Below are 21,775 nucleotides of genomic sequence, written 5' to 3'. Positions count from 1 at the left end.
TCATATTGACTTGGGGATGCCAGTGCTCCCCGCAGCTCTCCAGCAAGGAAGATAAAGGATTTAACACAACAGTATTACTTGCCCTTATTTCTAACTTAAAATAAATCATTTTGGCCTACTTGGCCGTATCTCCTGCACACCACAGGATATGACCTCAGGCCTTCCAGCCTTGTAAGAAAACTGACTGCTGCCTCCCAGAAAAAAGCTGAGAGGAATCAAGGGTTTGGGGGAAAGAGACTGAAGACTTTTCTCTCTTTGCATGACTCTCTCTTCACCCATGGAAGGGCTCCTTGGCAGTAGGAAATATCTGGACCATGGCTCATCTTCAATCTTTTGGAAATTAATTCCAGCATTTACTTTCCATAGAAATTTCTACCCTCGCTGCTTCGTGCCACAGCCACCCTCGACACCTAGCACTCCTCTGCCTCACCGAGACATCATTTATCCATAGCTCTGTGCTTGAATCATCACGCACCATTTCTAAGTAGGGAACAGAACAATAATTTCTAACGGCTGGGTACCCTATTAACACAGGGAGGTCACGTACAAAGCGCCGTCGCAAGAGATGACCAGCCAAATTAACTAATGCCAGAGGACTCTCCCAGTAAGAAATGTTAAGACTTGTGAAACCATCAGCTGGATTTCACCTAAGCCATGCAGCAAGCCGCTCAGGTAAACCCAGCGACCTGCACCTACTCTCTCTAAATACTTTCCAACCACAAAAATATCACAAATTTAAGCAATGAATGCATCACCTGACCCATTTCCACAATACCTTCCCAGAGGCTTGAATTCTCAGTGCGAGCTGTGAATATTTGCATGCATGTGTGCGTGCACACACACATTCAATTCCTAAATCAATCCTCCCAGGCAAAGGGTGTAAAAAATGTCTCCCAAACCTTGCCAGTATTTACATGTTTTTAATTTCAAACACCATATAAAGCTATTCAGGCATTATATTTTATTGTAGCTTCTAAATAAATTAAAACCATTTATCATTTTAAAAAAAATGTTAAGAACCTTATTAACTTCATAGTTAAACACTGACAGGTGATATTATCTATTATGGCACCGTTTCATGGTATCACAGCTGTGCTATGCTATGCTCTGGATTTTCACTTTCTTAAACCTGTATATCATGACAAAACTATGCATAATCTAGAGCACTGATTCCATATTTTCGATAATGCCTCCTAAGTCTGGCAAGTAGTTTACAATACTTCCACCGTCAGAACAGGTGTTTTATGGTCAGAATATCTGTACATTGACAAAAATGGGAGAAGCCCATTTATTAAGAAGAAAGGGAGGTTTTAGGAAAAGAAAGAGTAATGCGAAGACAGTGTTTTCTTAAAGGGAACCAAGAAAACCACACTAGAAGATGAGGACACCTCACCTTAGCAAACGGAGGAGAAAAGAGACTTACACAGTTCCTGCGAATTGCGATTCTCACAGAATAGGAACCGTACCTGCATAATCTGTTCTTGCGTAATGCCCATCTTCTGATTTTGTAGTTGTTGTGGTATTATCTGTGTAGAAAAGAAATATGCCGGGTTGCTTGGGCAGCCTGTATTTGATACAGACTATGCCCCAGCAGCCAGTGCCCAGGCAAACGTAACTTCACTTGCATGCACAGCATTGCTGCTGGCTACAAGGCTCCCCTGGGCCTGCCAGGTGAAAAACAGCAGGATCCAGCTTTTTGGAATGAAACATGAAACATCTTCCATTAAGAAAACACATTTTTTCCTAACAATATGTGATAACAGATTGCAGCTGGGATAAATATATCAGTATGAAGCAGGAGTTGTCATTTCTGCTCTATTTGAAGTAATTGGGGAGTTTTAATATGTACCCTGAAATGAACTGCCACGTAGGGTGGTTGACTTTAAAGAGATAGAAATAAACTAGAATGTGTTTAATACACCTGTATAGTACAGCCTTAGATGTACCTAGGATTTATAGGTCAGAAGCTAAGGGGAAAAAAGCTATTAAGAGTCTGAGCCTCAGTAGACACTTTATTTATGGGAGCTATTTAAAGGCAAATTTTCTTCATTTTTATTTTAGAACAAAATAGAGTTTTTAAAGTCAACTCAAGGGTTACAGGTGATGTAGTAGCCCATGAGCTGGGCACAGAGCAGCATGGCATTCGTGAAAAAAGACAGACAGTCTTGCTGCTATTAACAAAATTTCCTTCCAGGCACCTTTGGCATCTGGAGGGCCCAGCACAGGTCACATGAGAAACAAGGACCAGCACCATGTCTGGCAACGCGTCTTTAGCCTCCTGAGACTGCTTCATGCTGCTCCAGGCAAGGAAGCAACAGAAGATCCATCCTGGGTGGCAAAACGTATCTGAGGGACTCTCCTGCTGTCCTGCTCCGACTCCTACCCGGAGGGCAGAGCTCTGGGCAAGCTGCTCTGGGCAAAATCCAGATGCCTGATTCTGACACCAGCGCAGGGCTGGACGGTCCCCGGCTGCGGCGGGCAGGGTGTGGGAAGGGTTACGCACACCACTCCTTGCGCCTCACTTGGCATCTGTACCACAGGGGGCTCTGCCCACTCACGCAGCCTGCACTCTACAATATAAATTGCAAGAGTCTAATGGAAACGCAAGCAAGTGCCAAATAAGAAGCCAGCCCTGGTTCTTTTTTTTTCCGGAACAAAAATTGAAAACATTCTTTGAAATGAGTTTTGTTATGAGAGTTACCTTGACATCGACCCAAAGACATGACTTCAATTTTCTCCTGTTTCTGGCATGATGCCTCTTTGATTTGACATGCATTATCATAAGATTTCCCATCGGAAGCACAAAGAGGATTGAAGTTGGTTTGAGAACAGTCAATGTTGCACACACACCTGAAATGATAAAGAAAGAGAAAAAAAGAAGGGGCTAATATGAGAAAGTTCTTTCATGACATCATAAATACATCTTGGAAATAAAAGTGTTTGCATTTTCCTGACTCCATAATGCAAATCAACAAAATGAAAGTGGAAAGTTCTGTCAAGAGTTCATTTGTATTTCGGGATGGAAATGAAATGCGGGGAGAAGGAAGAGACACAGAAGAGAAAAGCAAGCAAAAGGAAAGACAAAAAAAGTGTTATACATGGAGAACCACGCCACAGCATTACCACTTGTAATTTCTTGTAAACCAAAGAACACCCAAGCAGACACACAGATAATTCAAGCTGCTGCACCCTCTTGCAATTAAGGAAGCCACAAAATTCACCTCTGTTGAGGTGCTGCCCATCCTATGCAACACTGCATAAGTGTGGTTTTATGTTGATTTATGATTTAATTCTGATAATAAATACAGCACCTATAGGCACTCTGATCATAATAAAAGATGTGATGCTGAAACCTCATCTCACCCTACTGGGATAAAACCACCTGCCAAGACTGAGACTGCCGCTGTACTCTGCTCTGTGCCTAGAGGTGGTGACATCTCCCCTGGCTCCTGGACGCAGTGGGCCTGCTCGGTATTAAAACGAGGGCAATGCTGTTTTTAGGAGAGACTTTGTGCACAAGCACTTTCTGAAGCATCCGAATAACCCAGCAACCAAAAAGCTTTACCGGGGTGTCAGCCAGGAAGGTCAGTGCCCACTCCTGACCTGGTGATGTGCTCTGTGCAGGGAGAAGGTTCCCACAGCTGAGAGCAGAGCGTGGGCAAGCATGGGCAGGGCAGCAGTGGCCCTGTCCTCAGGGAGCTCAGGGGCATCTCCAGAGCCACAACGACCCAGCTGGTGAGCTTCTGGGCTGCCCTGAGAGGTGAACCAAACCACAGTGGGGGATTCACTTCAAAAGTCTGGTCCGGATCTGAACTAACACACTAACGTGGACACGTCCTGACCTCAGCAAGCCTTGCCATTGCTCAGAAGATGAAGCAGCCTAATTACTTTCACCAACATCAGGCTGCAGCCTTTTTTCTCCACGTTTCTCCTGTTTCTTTATCATGAACAATGTCAGACACCCTTGGGCACCAGCAAGGGAAAGACATGCTAATCTTCCGTGTCGCGTGTGTGTCGTCCCCCCTGCCTCAACCGTGCCACGCAACAGACAGCTCAGCCTCAGCAACACTTACATTAACACCGATGCCATCCTGCTCAGGGGCAGAGCCAGGGGTCTAACCTGGCAGCTGCTTCAGCTCCTCTGAGCACGTAATTGTGCACATGCTGCTACCTAAAACTCTTCATGGCTCCTTCTGACATTTAAGGCAAAGTAATGCGACCGATGCTCTTATCTCCAGCCCACTGGTTGCGCTGAACCTCACAGCGCCGACTCCACAGCTCTCCCTTTGGAAAGTTAAGTAATGGAAATGTCAGTCTTGCTGCTTGACTTAAGAAAGTGTTTAAGTCAGGTCACCTCCCACTCTGGACACCTTCAACCACTGGAAGTGTAGAGGGGTATATACAAGAGAAAAACCTTGGTGGAAAGAAGAAGCAGGGGAAATTAGACAGCGTGGGTCAGATTTCTCCATCACCCTCTTTGGCCTCTGGCATCCACAAATGTGCCCAGGGTGATGTAAATGAGTGGAACCAGTATTTGTCTTCTTTTAGACTTTCTTTACATTGGGTAGATCTATTTGGCCCAAATGTTCACAAAATACCAAAAACTTCAGCTCAAAAAGATGCCAAAGGTGAAAAGCACTGGTTATAAATTAAATTACACGATTTCATAATTAGCGGAAGAAAAAAGTCTGCCTCCTTGTGTAAAAATTTCCCCACACTGACAAACATATAGAATATAAGAAAAAAAATACAGTCAATTTCCTAAGAACCTCCTTATCAGCGGAATAAGACTGTTCTGCTCCACTGAAATATTAACCGTTGTCATTTCTTCCCACAGCCATTTCCAGCTTCCCACCTTAGTCAAACTCAGTTCATTAGGAAACATTTACTGCTGAAATCATAGCAATTCTTTCCACGTAGCTCCACCATTTGCATTTCAGATGGGACACAATCAGCCATATGCTCCTTTTTTGTAATAAACCAGCTCAGAAACAGCTTCACTTCTCTATCTTTTGGTATAAAAAATGAGTGTAGGTTAATATATATTATGTCTCAAGTCAAGAGAAAAGTAAGTCAACGAGAAAATTAAAACAAAAGGGTGCTCTTTAGGGGAAATCTATGCAACTTTGGATGCAATTTCGAAAATGCTTAGGGGGTGCAGGAACCTATGCTCAGAGTTAGGCGCTTAGGAGACATATTTTTAAAGGTGTTTAGATGCTTAAAGATGCATGCAAGCTTTGCGTGGGATTTCTGAAATCTCAGAGTCCTATCTCCCACTGATTTCAAAGACCATTTCAGAGCCCATTAGGCATTTATTTGCATCTTTTGATACCTTCCAAAAAAACAGACTTCCAAAATGACTTTTCTGACCTCCTTCAGTAAAAGTGAGAAGAGAACCAAGATTTTTCTCAACTCCATTCTAAAATCTTAACTGCGAGACCAGCCTTTCTTTCCAAGCAAGATCTCTGTGGCTGCATGCTGCATTAAGAGGAGGTACCACACAAGCACCATGGACTGGGCGCTACTTGTGCTGGTACCAGATTGCTCTCGTGTGCGAGGAGAGCAGAAAGGGACAACCTTGGGATGACACTATATGCCCAGGTCTTAAAGGATTTCCCGTGTGAAGCCTGATTTTCAGGGTTGACTAGATGGGCGGTAAAAAACCACTACAGTAAACTTGTCCCCCCCATCTCCTTGCTGTAAGGATCTGTGCATCATCCGCCCCTTGCACAGTTTTCAGAGGACAGCTTCTAGCTTGATCTGCAGTTTCTTGCTGCTTGGGCACTTATATACTCAAATCCTACTTTAAGGCTGCACAATTAAGTCAACATCAAATATATGTCAGGAAATGCTAAAGGTAGGATTACATCAGGAAGATGAATGTGCCTGGGTTGCTGACTCTGTTTAATTTATAGTGCTCTCTTATCAGAGAAAATGACAGTGTATTCAAACACGTTTTTTCAAACTAGAGGAACAAGCAGTCTGCCCTTTCATCCAAGCCCCCAAAGTCCAGAAGAGTAAATTATAGAGAAAAAGGCGGGGCATTTACTCTGAACGTGCATGCCTAGGCACACGTGGCCAGAGTGTACATCATCCTTAAGCAGGATCCACTGGCAATGTAACAAATACGAAATGAACAGCACTTAACGTATTTGCTTAAATGAAATCTTATAGCCATAGGTAAAGGTGCCTTCACTTCTTGAAGCCTTATAAAACACAGAAGTGGGACCGTCTCCTGTTCAACAAGCAGAACCAAACTGTGACATCTCCGCTTGGACGCAAGGGCATACATTAGGTGGGAGTCCAAATAGTGTTCAAGACTTCAGATCCTGCAGGACACAGGAATCCCTTACCCCAAAGAGAGACTTGCCCCAACACTTGTCATGCCCAGAAATCCTGTCCTGCTCCTGGCTAGCACCCAGTGTCTGCGCTTCCCCTCTCATGCTCAACCCACAACCTGGCCATGTCCAGGATCTGCCCCATTACCTGCTCATTCTTTCACAAATGACAAAACCAGAGTGGCCTCAGCCTCATCTCTTTTGGTTGTTGGCCATACTGGTCCCGGGGTCCCCCCAGGTCCCCCTGCCTGTGTGGGGCTGGAAACATGCATCCCGCTGTTACGGGGCTGACCGGCAGGCCAGCTGCCTGCCTGCAGCTTCTCAGTCCCTAAGGCACTTCAGTACTCCTCTAATTTTAAGTAATTTGATCATTTGACCATTTTATCATCCTGGCTATGACTTCTGATTATAGTTATAGCAATAAATCTATTTGGTTTCCGTGTTCCTAAGTGTAGCGCTGAAGAAAGCTTGGCAATATAAAGGCTGACTGAGCTTTCCTCGGGCTCAAGAAGCTGTGAGAAGGTCAATGAGGTCTCCTAGGGGGTCACAGGATGAAACTGTACCCAAGAGCATACACAAAATACATGTGTAAGGCTTAAGTACGATTTTTGCAGTCAGAAAAGCAGCTTTAAAAGCATCTGTGAGGAAGGAGTGCTAGCAAGATGTCAGCTGATACCCTGCAGCTCCCCTGAGAAAGGAAAAAATACTGAATGCTCTCCCACAGGCCCATCACATCTTTCAAGTAATGGGCTTATATATTAATTGATTAAAATTTGGGCTGTCACTGAAAGCAATCATTAAACAAGGCTCACTTTCTTGTGTCTGTTCTTCCAGGTCATTATGATAGTCTCCAATGAATTCCACTTCTTTTATACGCTTTATTTTATTCCATTTCATTTCATATGATGAAAACCTTGGAGGAGCTGAACATCCAGCAATCCACTTAGTTATTTCGGTGATCATGAAAGCAAAAAAAAAAAAATCAAAACAAACTAAAAAGACAACAGGCAAACCTGGGCACCTCCTCGAGGGATTTAGGCTAACTCCCCCAGGTGCATCCTGCAGCACAGCTGGGTGATATTGCTGGACCCTCTGATGGGAACACTGTGTCCTGGCAGAACTGGGAGGTCCCTCAGGCAGAGGTGATATTAGCTGACAGGTGGAGAAGCCCCCCAGGCTGCCCATGCTCCCATGGCAGAGCTGAACCAAGCCTGTGGCAGGTGAGATGCTGACTGGCACCTCCTTGTACCTTGCTACTGACTCGTAGGGTGCAAGTTGCTGTACTTCTGTCTGCAAGCTTCTGTCAAGACAGTAACTGCAATAAATGTACTGAACAGCACAACAGAACCCGTGTGCATTTTGGGAGTGGTTGTCACTATTCCACCTGCATAACGTGCTTCTCCTCTTCCCAGGGAAATGAGACAAGAGCGCAGAAGCAGACCAGTGTTTAGCTTCTGTACAGATCTTCACCACGAATAAAAAAAGCTGCCCAGACCTCAGAGAGGTCTGCATCCCAGCAGTGATGGCAATGTGCTGCACCAGGCTGCTTGCCCAAGCTGGAGGTGCCAGCTTGGCTTTCTGTTGGATCAGTCTCTGTAAAAATTAACAGGGTCAACAAACCAGGCACGGGTGAGTACACTGGTGAGTGCACAGGCTCCTAACTCCCCACTCTTCTGCAAATAACATACGGTATTATTTTCTGGGCACAGAGAGTACCTTTGCCTGCGGAGACCACTCCACTGAAGACAGGATTCATGGCTATGAAAGACTGTCCCCGGAGGGAGGAACAGTGTTTTAAGTAGGTGTCTCAAAAAAAGGAGAGAATGGTTCTTCGCCCATGAAATGTAGGGGAATGCTATAATTATATTTCCTTAGTTCATGAATAAAGTATAATCATTAGTGACACAGCGATGAAAAAAAAAAAAAACCCACGACTCCATGCTTTATCTCTACTCCTAAGACAACTATTCAGTCTTTGTTTTCAGCAATGTGTTACTGAAAAATAATCCAAAAAATTTACTATGAAATACCTGTGTGTAGCACGAGGAAGGTTTCCTACGTAGGTCTGATGGGAAGGAAGGAGGATAAATGAGACAACGCTCCTAAAAGAGTGGTTTTACTGGGAACAGATGCAGGCACATTTTTGTCAGAGCGAGATGGCAATGGCAGCTCTTCCCCATTCAACATCTTTTAATGAGCCCTCTTCAGTTTGGAAACCTGAGTGCATTGTTGGTACTACCTCTGTTCATTAAAGATTCATATTCAGACTTTGCTGGCCATGGGTCATTTGCTTTTTGGAACCAGAGCAACAGAAAATTGTGTCTGAGATATCTGCAAAAAAGTACTTAATGAAATGACTAACGTCTTCAGCCAAGTGTCTAGTTGATTACAGGGTCCAAACAGCAGAACAGCAATAAATCTGCCACAAAGAGAATTGTCAGTCAAGAAAAAAGGCATAAAACCAAACAGACAGGGAAGCGAGAGCTAAAAATGTGGAAATGCAAATGCAAATCTAGTGTTATTTTTACTAGTCAGAGCTCTGATATTTGAGCGCATATGCTAATTTGGTCAAGTGTGAGATCCCACCATGTCTCAGTGAGCACTATTTTACAGGGAAAGTGATGTTCCATTCTGCAATCATTTTAAACATGTCGTATATTTTCTCCAGGCAAAAATAAAAAAAACAAAGAAAAAAACCAACAACATTTTGCAGCATAAAAAAGCCCAAAGCCTTCCCTTTGCCATAAAACAGTGTATAAATAAAAACACGGTTGCTGTATGTTTATGATATTTCCACCAGAGAGATTTCTAATCTTCCTCTGTTCTGACCTGAAAACAACGAACAGAAACTCAGAATTTCTGGTCGGATGTCAGAACGGTCCTCTCCAAGCCCCCTGCCCCTCCAAGTAGGACATTAAACGCCCATTTAAAGCTAACCTGGCAGTATACGCCTCCATCAAGAGCCTGGCAATCAGTCCCAAATGCCTCCTCTATCATTTGGATTCCTGCAAGGTTTTTCTTTCTGGTACACGGGGCACCTTTGTTGACATTACCAGCAGGCAAGTTGAAATGAAGCCAGGCTTAACATTATGCCTCAACATTCGAACACGCATTGTACCGTGGTTCAGCCGTGTGTCAGGAGGCTGGTGGGAGCGCTCGTTTACCCAGGCAGCTTTGGGTATGTTTAATATGTCTCAACACAACGCCACGCAGAGATACTTGAACTAGCTCTAAGCAGACACCGGCAAGGTTAACCAGGCAGGGCAGACTTGCGCTCACACGCATCCACCGCCGCTGGGAGCTCAGCTAGCCTGGTCAGGCCGCCTGCGTGCCACTGCATCACGCCCTGTTACAGCGCACCCCTGTCTGGGGGGCAGCGATGGGTCACCTCTGCTACCCACCTTGGCGCCACGTCAGTCATCCTCAAAGCTGCCCGCATGCACAGGCAGCGAAATTGGATTGCTGCAGGGGGGCTTGCACGCACCTCCACTTCGACACCAGTCTCAAAAGGACCACATAAGTACCAGCTTCTCCCTCTGACCCTCAGCCCGTTTACAAGTACCCCATTAAGCTTTACAGCAATCTCGTACAGCCATAATAGCAGTAATGGCTTGGTACTATTATAACCTTTTTACAGAGACGTAAATTTTAGTGTAAAGTCCTGGCACCCTCCACAGAGAGTCACCAGGGACTTTTGGTAGCTGGGCCGAGCTCAGGTAGGCTGCAGCAGGCTCTGCAGCGCATGGAGCACAGCCCAAGAGGGTGGCACCAAGAGATGCCTCCAGCCAGGAGACAAAACTGCCTGGCATCGTCGCCTGGTTTCATGTACAGCTGAACAGCAGGTACACAGACATGCATACGTACAAAACAGCATATATAAAATATATTCATAATGCACACAGGCACACAGTTTTTTACTCCTTCTATGAATCATACCCTAAAACCTGCCAGTGCTTGCCAGGAGATTGAAATCTTCTCACCACCCTCTTAAGAACATCATTAAGAGGCTTAAAGAACAGAAGCGCTGCTTGTCTCCTTCAAAACAAACTTTGCTGTATTTTTTAGGCTGATGCAAAACTTTAGCTGCAGTGCAGAACAATAAACAATACATATTTTATAATGGCAGCACAAAAATAGCATGCGATATTTCTTTCCTGGATCTGCTAGTGCTTCTCTTCTGCTTTAAGATCACAAGAGAAGAAAAAGCAATGTTCTTTATTTATTTATTTATCTAATTTATTTTTCCTTTTTGTCCTTTGCAGCCCAGCTTCTGCACTAAGAGCTTTAGCACGTCTACTTTTCACAGTGGCCTCCCTGGGATATTTTACCTATTTCGACTGTTCAAATGTTTATCTTCACCAGGAGTAAAAGAAGAAAAGCTTGATTCCCTCAGGGTGACACAATGTTTCTGCATGGCATTTCAATAGCATCCTGTTATTCAAACAATTAGAAATCACAGAGACCGTGCATGGAATTATCAGCATACTGCATAGAGATTTTTATTATTATGTAGTGCATAATGAAAATGATTTGAAGGACCCCAAAGCATCATAACAGAAGGAAGCGCTGAATAATTAGGTGATTTTTTTTTTTTTTTTTGGACTGCAAGAGACCAAAATATTGTTTACTGGACATATGTCAAGCTAAAATGCACTGAAGTGGCGAGTGTATTTATTGCTGCCCTTCCTTGCACACCACATGCAACATGATCTGGGAGTCTAGCCGGAGCGCGGAGCCAGGGCAATCGCCGCACAGCTGCCACGCTGCTGCTGCTCCTCAATAGCAGGGAGCGACTGGCGATGCTTAAAAATACGTATGGATTTTTCAGAGCGCATTTGTTACGACAGCTCCCGGAGGTTGTTTCAAAATGGTTTGAGGGCCTGCTCCCGGAGGCACCTCGCCTTACAGCTGTGAGGAGAGCCGCCCGGGTGCCGGCTCCTTCCCGGCGCGGCTCGGTGAGGAGCTAGCACCACGCTCCACCAGTTTTCAAGGCTTCATCCTGGAGACTGCAGCTCATGGGAACTGCTGTAATCTGCTGTGCAAGACACTGCAACTTGGTTCCTAATTGTCCTTTCGTTTTTTTTTCCCCCGTAACTTTCTTTACTAAGTTTTCGACAAAAACCATCACAAACTTCACCTTTGCTTCCCTCTTACAATTCAAAGCACCAATTATAATCTGACCTTCATCTGGCTTCCCGATGCCTCTAGTGCCCTCAGCAGTACATTGAATTGTATGCTAACACCTTTAGGGCAAAATAAATGTCTCATTTTATTTTTTTTTAAATATCATTCCTATTTAAAAGGAATGAAGTTGTGTAAAGCAGTCTTTGCAAGACTGGATGCTTTAAATGCAAACGGAGAAACTAGAGAATTACAAGGCTGACGACTGGGTTTGAAGAGTGATGGAAAAATCCTCACACTAGCTGTGTAACTAGAGAAGAAAATTCTAATTCTGTTCACATGCCAATTCAAGTGTCTGCAGGTATCTAACGTGTGAAGTTTATTTAAAGCCCATAGAATAAAATAAATGCCTTTTTATGGTCTGCCTACGCTTGGTGTCCTTCACGTCTCTATAGTCTGTGTTAAAACAAAGCTTTGCTGACTGTTTCTCTCCCTCTGTAAACATTTGAGGCCGTCCTTCATGAACGTTTTATCGCTGTGTGCCTCAGACTGCTGATACCGTTCGCTCCTATCTTGAAGCCAGCAGAATAATGAGAATTGTTCACACAAATCCCAGCGTTTCACCCCGGCCTGGAACAGCCAGGGGGAAGATTGCAATGTCTGGTGGGAAGCACGGGACAACCATCTTAGCTGCAGGTCCTGGCACGGACCTTGCCACGCAGCAAGGCTCAGTCTGCTCATGGAGAACTGCGGTACCAACTGGGATGGGACCAACGGCAAATTTCTGGTAACAGCTTTGTTACCTACACCAGAAGTTACTTCTGAAAGCAGGCTCTGATTTACCAGCATGACTAAAGGGATGACAGCCCTCCTGCCAGCAGAGACCAGTGCCTTGCAAGCCCCATCCCACGCAGCACGTGAGCCATCCACCGCCGGCAGGGAAGGCAAGGCTTAGAAGTGACCTTCCTAAAACCAGTGAGAAGAAAACAATGGTAAAATAATTCTTCCTTGTAAAGACTCCCTCCACATGTGCAAAGTCAGAGTAACTCTCACCATAAATTGCTCTGCGTCCTCAAACACGTGCGCCTCCAGCTTCCGAGGAGACCTCCCTGAGGCAGCACCATCTGAACTGGCTGCGTACTCCAGGCTACCCTGCTTGGTAGGCTGACTCAAATTACAAAACAAAATCCAGCCTAGCTATTTAACGAAATTTTAGGAGTATACGCTGGGCTTTCCTTCAGGCTTTGTTTGCACCTCCTGCACAGGTGGAAAAAAGGCCAGATAACCTCATGTCAACCCGCACAGCGACAAAAAGAGATCTCGGCCCTTAGGTATGAGTCTGGGACTGATGCAACCCCAAGCAAATTGCTGCACATGCAAGAAGAAGAGAGCAGCAGTAACCCTCTTTTTGCCTCGGAGTATTCAGGTCTGTAGGTGAAAGCTGCTGTAGAAAACCAGGTATTACTACTGACCGGGGATGCTGCCTCTCCTCGTGCTGTCTCAGGATGACCGCAGTGGCTAGCTGCCTTTGGGAGCGAGCCCCAGGGGAAAGTACTGCTGCCAGGGAAAGGAAGACGAACGAATGAATGAAATGTGCCGTCTCAAGGACACGTCCTTGCCAGCAAACTAACAAGAGGAGAGTAAGCCTCTTCAGGTCTGGGATGGGGATCAGTGGAATCCGCCTGCAGGTCCCAGGAGGGACACGCCGCAAGCACTGCGCCCTGGCTGGGACGGGTGTCCCTGGGCCACCCGTGCTCCTCCGCGTGGGAGAGCTTCGTTACAAAACGGGCAGGCTGAGAGACAGCAATTAAGTCTGCACATCTGGCCACACGTCACACAAGCTTTTAGCTGCGACTTGCACGTGGGAAAGGACCGGGGCAGGAGATGGACGCCATGGGGAAGGGACACCTGCCGCCCTGCAGGGGCTGTGAGCGCCGGGGTCAGCCCTGCGCGTCAGCTCCTATTGAGTTCTCCCCGGGCTCATATTTAATGCATGGGATGTATTTTTAATGGCTTAGATGTGTGAACAAATTGTGGCCTTGATGTTCCAACATGGGTGTGTGAAGGAGTCTCCGACCTTCTGCAATGGATGCAGTTTTAATTTAATAGTTAACGTAAAGTGGGATGGAAGAGATGAAGCATTCTATTAAGACGTTTGATAATAAATTGGAAAGTGCTTTCACAGTGCTTTACATAGTTATTCTCTCTCCTGATCTATTTAGCCAACACATGTAATTCTGAGCTACAAAGTTGTATTCCTGCTTTCGTAAACATACTTACATAAAACTCAATAACAACACAGTCTATTTATTGCTAAAATGCTAGTAGGAAATTGGAAAAGGTATAAATACAATTCATTGCTGGTGATCTCCTGCCCCCTGAAGGCACTGTAAGGCTCCAAATCTTGCTCAGTTCACAGCATCATAAAACCCAAGCAATAAATGTCACTCCTTTCTTGATTGCGCATTAGGCCAATCGGCTTTTTATTGCGACTAAATAGGCCGTCATGAAGGCACCGCTCAGTTTACTACTAGGGTATGACTTTGGCTAAATGGGGGGCCAGGGAGGGAGGAAAGCTTATTTTTAAATAACAAAAAGGGGAAAAGAAAACAGGAAAAAAAAAAAGTGCAAAAGCGCATTGCTCTCCAAGGTCTCTGTACTCGCTCTTTCATGCTGTAATGCCCTGATGTACGCAGACGATTATGTGTCAATGCACATTAATATTTGATGTGCATTATCATATTATCCCTTATGTGCACTTTCACAACCTGGTGAGCCCAGGCTCTCCCAGCCATGGGGTTACACAACCAAGTGGTGGCTTTCCCTCAGAGCACCCGTGCACAGCTCTGCCCTTGCAGGGCCAAGAGGCATCCTTTTGCGTACCTCCCACAAAGGAGCCAGGCGTGATCTTGACAACACCCTGTATTGCAGCAAGAGCACAAAACAGACTGACAAAACCATTCCTCCAAGTGCAAATAAAGGTGGGTGCTTGGAAGCCTGCTATATTTTCCTACCTAGGACTGAAAACCGCAGCCACAGCTGGTGTCAGAGGAGTAAAAAAAGAACTCCTGGGTTCCTTTGCTCCCCTGTTAAACCGGGCACATAAAGCGGTTGCTCTCTGCCATGCCGTCACGTGTATATGTTGCATATGGAAATTTCCTGAAAATAGAGAGGGATGCTGTTGCTGTCTCACACAATGCCCAGCCATGCATGTGCACCCTTGTCACACACATGGATTGGCGTTAACATGGTCCACAGCCACAGCTTCCACGCCAGCTGAGCTGCTACCCCACACATTCCCCAGCTGGCCCCGCCATATAAATGTTCAATTCACGTGCTCCACGCTGGGTATCCCATTTCAGCCTCCAAGCCAGGGAGAGGGAAGGCAGGTGAGAAGGACCTCCCTGCCGCCTGTAGTGTTCCCCAAACCCTCCCCGAGCCCCTGCACGTGGGCAGCCGCTGCGGTTCCTTCCCGCTCTCCAGCAAACAGCAAAATGGACCAGCTGCAAGGTTTAGGTTTAGGTTTTCTCCCTGCTTCCACAGCCCTCTGTCCTTTCCCAGCCCACCTCTCCAGCCTTCTCTGCTGTAACCACCCATCCCTCGGTGCCTCCATGCTTCCTGTCCACACACCACACGCTGAATCTAGGGGTAGGCATCTTGGCTGTGGAAATCTAACAGGAAAATTTGGCTGTTTTGACCCATACTTTTAAAATTATTGCAGCTTTTGATTTTTTCAACTCTGATGTTGACAGGCTAATAATGCGTGTCATACAAACCTCCCCCCCCTTTCAATTTCAGGAGAATCTGTGTCTTGCTCTTGCAGGAGCATGGCACCATGATAAGACAAGGCACACCCCCCACTCCCCCAAATCTCAGAAGTTATGTTTGGCTTTTCACAAATCAACATTTCCTCTGAAGCAACTGAAGGAGTCAGTAAGCCAAATTCTGCCTTTATCATCACAATTTCCAAGTTATTCTTTTGCACTCTGTGAACAACTGCGCATTTACACTCCGACAGTGTCTGTTCTCCCTTCTGCCAGCAAAAGACTCCACTGGCTACCGAGAAGTTACTCTGTGGTTATGATACTGGGAGAGAACTTCTGTTTCATCGAAATCAGTGGAATAACTTTCATTGACTTCCATAAGCTGGAAGTTCACCTTCTGAAACTGAAAACCGAGTTTGGATCAGCATCTGAAAAGAGGAGCTCAAGTTAAAAAATCTATAAGCATTATGACTGTGTAGGGTATTATCCCCTGGACGAACAGTGAGTTTTTCTGTAATTGGAAAAGATCTTTTTTATTACAAAACCAAACGTTAGGGATTCTAGTTTTTTGATAAGAGATGTATGTGTCATATAGGGTCCCTAAAAGACCTACTTGGATGAGTAGTACAGATTGAACACAATGTGGGTTTGCATTTATCTGAGAATATTTAGAGCCGTGATATATAGTCTACATGACAGACTTCCTCGATGTATAGAGAAAATATAGCCAATTTCTTTGTGTAGGCTGAATTATTTACCAGAGTGTTCCAAAGTATATTGGTAATAAAACACTATGAAGTATAAGTAACTCCAGACAATCTTAGCTTATGTTAAAACCAGTTTGGTTTTTTTTTAAGAATGTTATTAAGAAAATAAATCCTGAGAATCTGAGAAGGCAGGAGTTTGTCAAATGAACATAAGCCTCTGAAGGACTGCCTTGACTGAATGCATGGAAAGGTCAAATTCTCCAAACCACCACCTTAAGGGAGTTGGGAATCAGCCTCACTTCAAAATTAAATAGGCTATTTTGGCACAGGATGAAGGATGCAAAGATGGTAAGGTGATTTTTTGAAACTCACCTGACTGGGAAAAATGGCTGGCTGTTCTTAACTAAAACCAAATAAAATGTATGTAGAGTAAAACAATTTCATCAGATGGCCAAACAAGCCATCATTTTTCCAAGCATTAACTTTCTAGCCAAGCACTTTCTAGTACTTCACTCAGATTAGAAATACAATGTACGCATCCCTGCCTCTTACTCCTCAAAAAGACTGGGCCATAAGCTGCTCTTAGAGAAACATCTGCTGAAGATAAAGCTAACTTCTTGTTCCCGTATCTCGCCTCGCCCTTTCTGTGGACTCATTACTGAGAAAGTATTGTATTTTTGGCTTGATTTAAGGTCTTTTAGAAGTCAGTGGGGATCTTTCTCTGGCTATGGTTGGGCACAAAGTCACTTTTTCACCTGGGCTAGTTTTAAGTTGGCACTGCCCACTGGAAGTGTCCTACAAAATCTCAGTAGCTTGCCAGCAAGAAACATGATAGAAACTGTGGTGTTCATGCAATGCTCACCTCGGGACTTTATTTTCGGACTCTTACATGATGTCTAGACAGTGGTTGCTAGTAAGCTTTCACCTAAGCTGAAACTGCTGAAGCTCTCTTCTTGTTTGTGCTGTGGACAATTCAAGCTACAATTTTGTATTTTGCTAGTTTTCCTGCTTTTGTGCCAGTTCACATAGCATTTCTTTCCACAGCCCAAATGAAGGAACATGTCCAGGTTCTCTATTCGGCTCTCATGCCCCAGACAGCAGGTCTGGCTGACCAGCCTCTTATGAAAGCCACCAACCTGACCCTTCCTCTGAGCAGGTTTCATAATTAAAATATCATGTATGGAGAGGTGGGCGTCATCTTGCTTTTTCTAACATTCCCAATGTTTTGTCTTTCTTTGCAAATGCTTCATTGACCAACTACCAGTTCAAATCTTATTGCCTGGGCTATTTTTTTTATAGTATTGCTGACTTTTAGCCCACTATATGGTATCTATGTTAGGTTAACAGTTGGACTTGATGACCTTAAAGGTCTTTTCCAACCTAAACGGTTCTATGATTCTATCTCTACAGTTATCTCAACATGGTGTCTCAACAGTTACACTACAAGTCAGCTGCCTTCTCTTTCTGGGCTAATTTCTGGGCAGACACTGGAGGTAGCTCTGCTACTAGGCTGGGGCTAAGATAAGCGACAAGGGTGTAAGAGGGTGTAAGCCACTTGGCCATCTCCTGCTATGCAATGCAGAGAATGCGTGCTGCGGTCCCTCTGCTTTCCTCTGTAAACCCTTGCCCAGACTGTTATTAGACGTGACTACTAAGCTCCACGTGAAGATTTATGCAGTGGCAGCTTCACTTTGTGCCTTAGGTATGATCTCAAGTTAAGCAGAAATGTAAGTCTTTGCAGGGCTGCTTTTTTAAATGATATTATTCCATTTCCGTGTTCATTTGAACCACAAGTCCAATGAGGATGTTTAAGTGTTATACATAGCCATGAACAAAGATCTACTTTTTCTCTAAAAGAGAAAGGAGAACAGCAGCAAACAGCAATATATCTACTGTATAATGCACGGGACATTGCAGATGTTAAAGTAGCTCGTTGTTTCTGTATCTGGAACAAGTAGGTCACACATAGTTATTATACACACTGCTGAACATGAAGCAGCCAATACCCGTGTAATGTATGTGAGTTTTCAAGCTACCTTTTAGTACTTTATAGTAGTACAGCATCTTGTTTGCAGATGCTCTGGTTGAGAGCAACTGATTGAAGGGGGAAGGGACCCAAAGCTGACTGACCTAATTGCTGTGTGGATTAAGAAGCTGGCAAAATCATTAGTTTCTTTTATATGTTTTCTTTCTATACTATAATAAAGATAAATATTGATTGCTAGAGCAATATTGATTGTAGGGGTTGCTGCTGATGGCAGCTGCATGATTTGCACAAATATCTCCCATGTACAGCGCTGCTTATTTGCATGAGAATGCAGCTCCACCATCCTCATGTGTTGCAGACTGTTCATGTCCCTTATAGAAGCATTTACCCAAACTATATATATCAGTGATTAGCAGTAAAATATGAAACAAGGGACCGAAACAGTTCATCTTCTTAATATGTTTTGTGTGTGTGACTGTCTGCTGTGGGTAAGTGGAGTTTATTGTCCCAGCCATGCGGAAAGAAGCGCAGGACACAAGGGACCTGCTGTAATTTTGCTGCAACATCATCACCTCGCTTGGGAATACCACCCAGCCACACCGCGCGCCTGGGACAGATGCTCCTTCCTTCACCTGCTGACCTAGATGCTGAACACGCCAAGCTCCTTCATTCAAGCCTGGATGCCCTCCTCCAAGCTCCCAGCTTTGTGTCATCAGGAACTCAGTGTCCCCACAGAACAGCTTCAGCATCTGCTCCCAAGCTGAACCTGCCCGGTGGGATCCTTGTCCACATGGGAGAAACTAAAAAGGCCCCTCTGGCATGGGCCAGGCTCAGGAGGAGGGAGAAAAGTTGCCTACCACAAGCATGGTGCCTAGGGCAGAGCACGAAACCCTACGCTCAGCCAAGGAGGAGTCCTTGAGGTGGTGTGGGACTGAGTTGCGGGGAGCAGGAGGGGTATTTACACCCCTTTTTATCACTGGTGCAAACCTCTGAGTGGCCCATTCTAGGTCAGACACCTCCTGCCAGGGATCTCTGCTGCCTCTCTCCTCCACCTACAGCCTCCAGGAGTGTGGAAGGGGAAGGCAGAGGAGCAATCTGCAGAGAGGGCCATCTCACCTCCTCGGGCACCACCAGGCTGCAGGGAAAGCACTCTCTCCCGAGCACGTTATACATCTCGGCGTGTCTGTCATAGCTCGCAAACTGCATCTTATTCTGGGCCATCCTGCACTTCGAGACTGCTGCTGGCTGACCTGCTGATATTGAAATTCGAAGGAAAAGCATGCATATTTAACCCCAATTCATCATTTTGATTTTGATTAAGTCTACAAGTCAAAGGTTTGCAGGCTTTAATCTTGTTTTAAGAAAATACTCCTGTCCTCTCTTCTTGGTGTTTTCCAACAGGAAATTCAACAGAAGGGTTTTTCCTATTATTTATCTCCTTCTACTTACTTGGACACATCATGGACCTCTGAAATAGCTGCCCGAGATCTATCCAAGCCACGGCTTGTCCAGTGTAGAGAGTGCTCTTATTTCCTCAGTGGCCCATAAAGAGGGAGATTAATACTGGAATCCAGGTTTCTGCCATGGTTATGCACTGACACTAAGCCACTTTAGCAGATGAGCAGGCACTCCATTTGGTGAGTACTATTTATATAAAGCGAGTGAGTATTTCATAGATGCTTTTTGGAAGATCTTAGAAATACACCACGGTTCACAATGTTACGCTTCATTCTTCATTTCCTTTTAAGTATATCTCTCGGGGTGTTATGTTGTGTAGCCCTGTCTTACAAAATCAATTATTCCTTAGCCAGCTCAGAAAAAAAACCCCAAAGTAAGCAACACCAAATGTCTGATTTACCAATAGATTGCAATCCAGTGCTAAAGAGCATAGCCACTGCCCTGCTTTAAATATTTATGAAGCCCACTGGTGCAAAATGCATTAAAGGTGGGAATAATGCCAGTAATACACGATCCTCTTAGTGACAAGAAGCTTTCACATATTAAAGTAGCAAGATGTTAAAGACTTTCAACTGAACAGTCTTTGTTTTTAACCTAGAGAAAGAGATTCACTAATGGAATGCCAAATTGCATTCACTCTCGTGATATTAGACTGCAGAATAGGATAATAATACACGTGTGCTTTACCATGCCGTGGAAAACCTGTTATTACTGTGGCTTCTTTTCTGCCTTTTCATTGTACTTTCCAGAAAATGTTCACACGCATACCTTACCCCTTCGAGTAGCCTGCTATGTGCCAAACCCCCTATCAGAATCCCAGGAGTCTAGCCATTAACAGATTGTTTTATATGCAAATAAAAAGATTTGAAAATAATGGTGACATGGTACAATAGCACAATTTAGCTGAGTGACAACTGGCGAAGGATAAACAAAAAAAACCAACAACAACAACAAAAAAAGAGTTAAACCAGAGACAAGGGACTGCAGAATAACAGACTGTGGCAATGCAGAATAATGTTAATTGTCACTTTAAATCATCAGCAGCCCAACCACATCTGCTATCACACCTGTGCTCTCTTCTCTGATCTACTCTGGCACCCTGGAAATATTAGGCGAACAGCCAGCCTCATATCTCCAGCTCTCTGAGGTCTGGCTCTGCTACCAGCTTGCATCCCTCTTACCTGGAATGACTCAGGCACTGACCCTGCACCCTCAGACTGTTTCTGATTGATAAGGGGACACTGCCAGTGCTGGGCTCGTCACCCTGTAGCAACAGGTCCCGGGGCCACTGGAACCCACTGACCCCATTTGGATTTTGCAAACCTCATCTCAGGCGACATAGCTGAAGGAGCCCTGCTTACGTCTGAAATTTGATCCGCATAAAAATAGTGATCGAATAATAAACTGAGATTTCTTTTCCCACTTAATCTAAGGACATTTTCTGCACACCAAATCTTGGCAGGGGAGTGGGGGAATATGTCTATCTGGTGCCAAACATGGAAATTCAATTAATGTACATTGGAAAGACGGATCTAGGTCCCCCATACATAGTCCGCTTTTATTCTAGAAATAAGAATAACAAAGAGCTAACACCCAGAAGGCTCATTTTTTAGAAAGACGTTTATCCAAGACTAATCGGGGGCAGGGATAGGAAAGCAGGGCTCTGTTATGGCATATGAAGTTGTTTACTTCAAAGCAGACCTTTAACAGGCTTTACATGGTCTTTGTACTTCTGGTTGGAAATCTGCTTTCCTGCCTTTTAACAGTTTGTCTGGTAGCATCTTCCTAGTAAATGCCCTTCCCTGCTTCCCTCCCCAAGAAGCGTCTTCCCCCGCAGAAAGACCGGCTGTCAATAAAGATTGAGAACTTCAGCTCCTGCAGTCATTACGCTGCTCCATATAAGCCAAGCTGTTTCAAAGGGGAGGAATTAGTGCAAAAGCTGCAGTGGGAACATTACTGGGGTAAGTTGGATCAGGCTATTTTATCGAGCTATTTCTGGAAAAAAAATAAACACTGCTACTCAGGGCTAATGATTAATAATGTTATCTTGTAGCTAATTTTATTCCTTGCCCCTCTCTTCTCCTGCCTTCCAATTTGGAAGTGCACTTAATTATGAAAACATGAGCACTAGACTGTGAATTTTGATATATTAATTTTACCTTGGTTTTGTTTCTACACTGCACCACCAAAACTCTCAAGGACAACTGGTCAAGGAGACAATGAAAATCCTGATACCTGGCATAATGCCATTAAGCAAAGTCAAAATTAAGCAACTTCTTCCACACGTATCTCATTACGTTATTGCAAACCTATAACCATGATGTGTCTTGCTCCCGTTTTTCAACACCACAATTTCTTTTGCTGACTGGGGCCAGAGCAAGGCCTCTGCGGTTTGTTTAC

General features: G+C 44.7%; 1 protein-coding gene across 1 annotated transcript in view; it reads right to left on the bottom strand.

Moving 5' to 3' along the window:
• The window catches only part of TMEFF2 (transmembrane protein with EGF like and two follistatin like domains 2), a 136,304-nt gene that overhangs the window by 31,482 nt on the left and 83,047 nt on the right, over positions 1-21,775 (bottom strand). The window contains exons 7-8 of the mRNA XM_035899118.1: positions 2,702-2,850; positions 1,467-1,526 (exon numbers count right to left, since the gene is read on the bottom strand). Of these exons, the coding sequence (XP_035755011.1) occupies positions 1,467-1,526; positions 2,702-2,850 (209 nt within the window). The remainder of the gene's footprint in view (positions 1-1,466; positions 1,527-2,701; positions 2,851-21,775) is intronic.

This window comes from Egretta garzetta, unplaced genomic scaffold, assembly GCF_000687185.1.
Source record: "Egretta garzetta isolate BGI_Z169 unplaced genomic scaffold, ASM68718v1 scaffold297, whole genome shotgun sequence".
Classification (NCBI taxonomy): domain Eukaryota; kingdom Metazoa; phylum Chordata; class Aves; order Pelecaniformes; family Ardeidae; genus Egretta; species Egretta garzetta.
The sequence above is the reverse complement of the archived record's forward strand: the minus strand, read 5'-3'. Positions and strand labels throughout refer to the sequence as shown.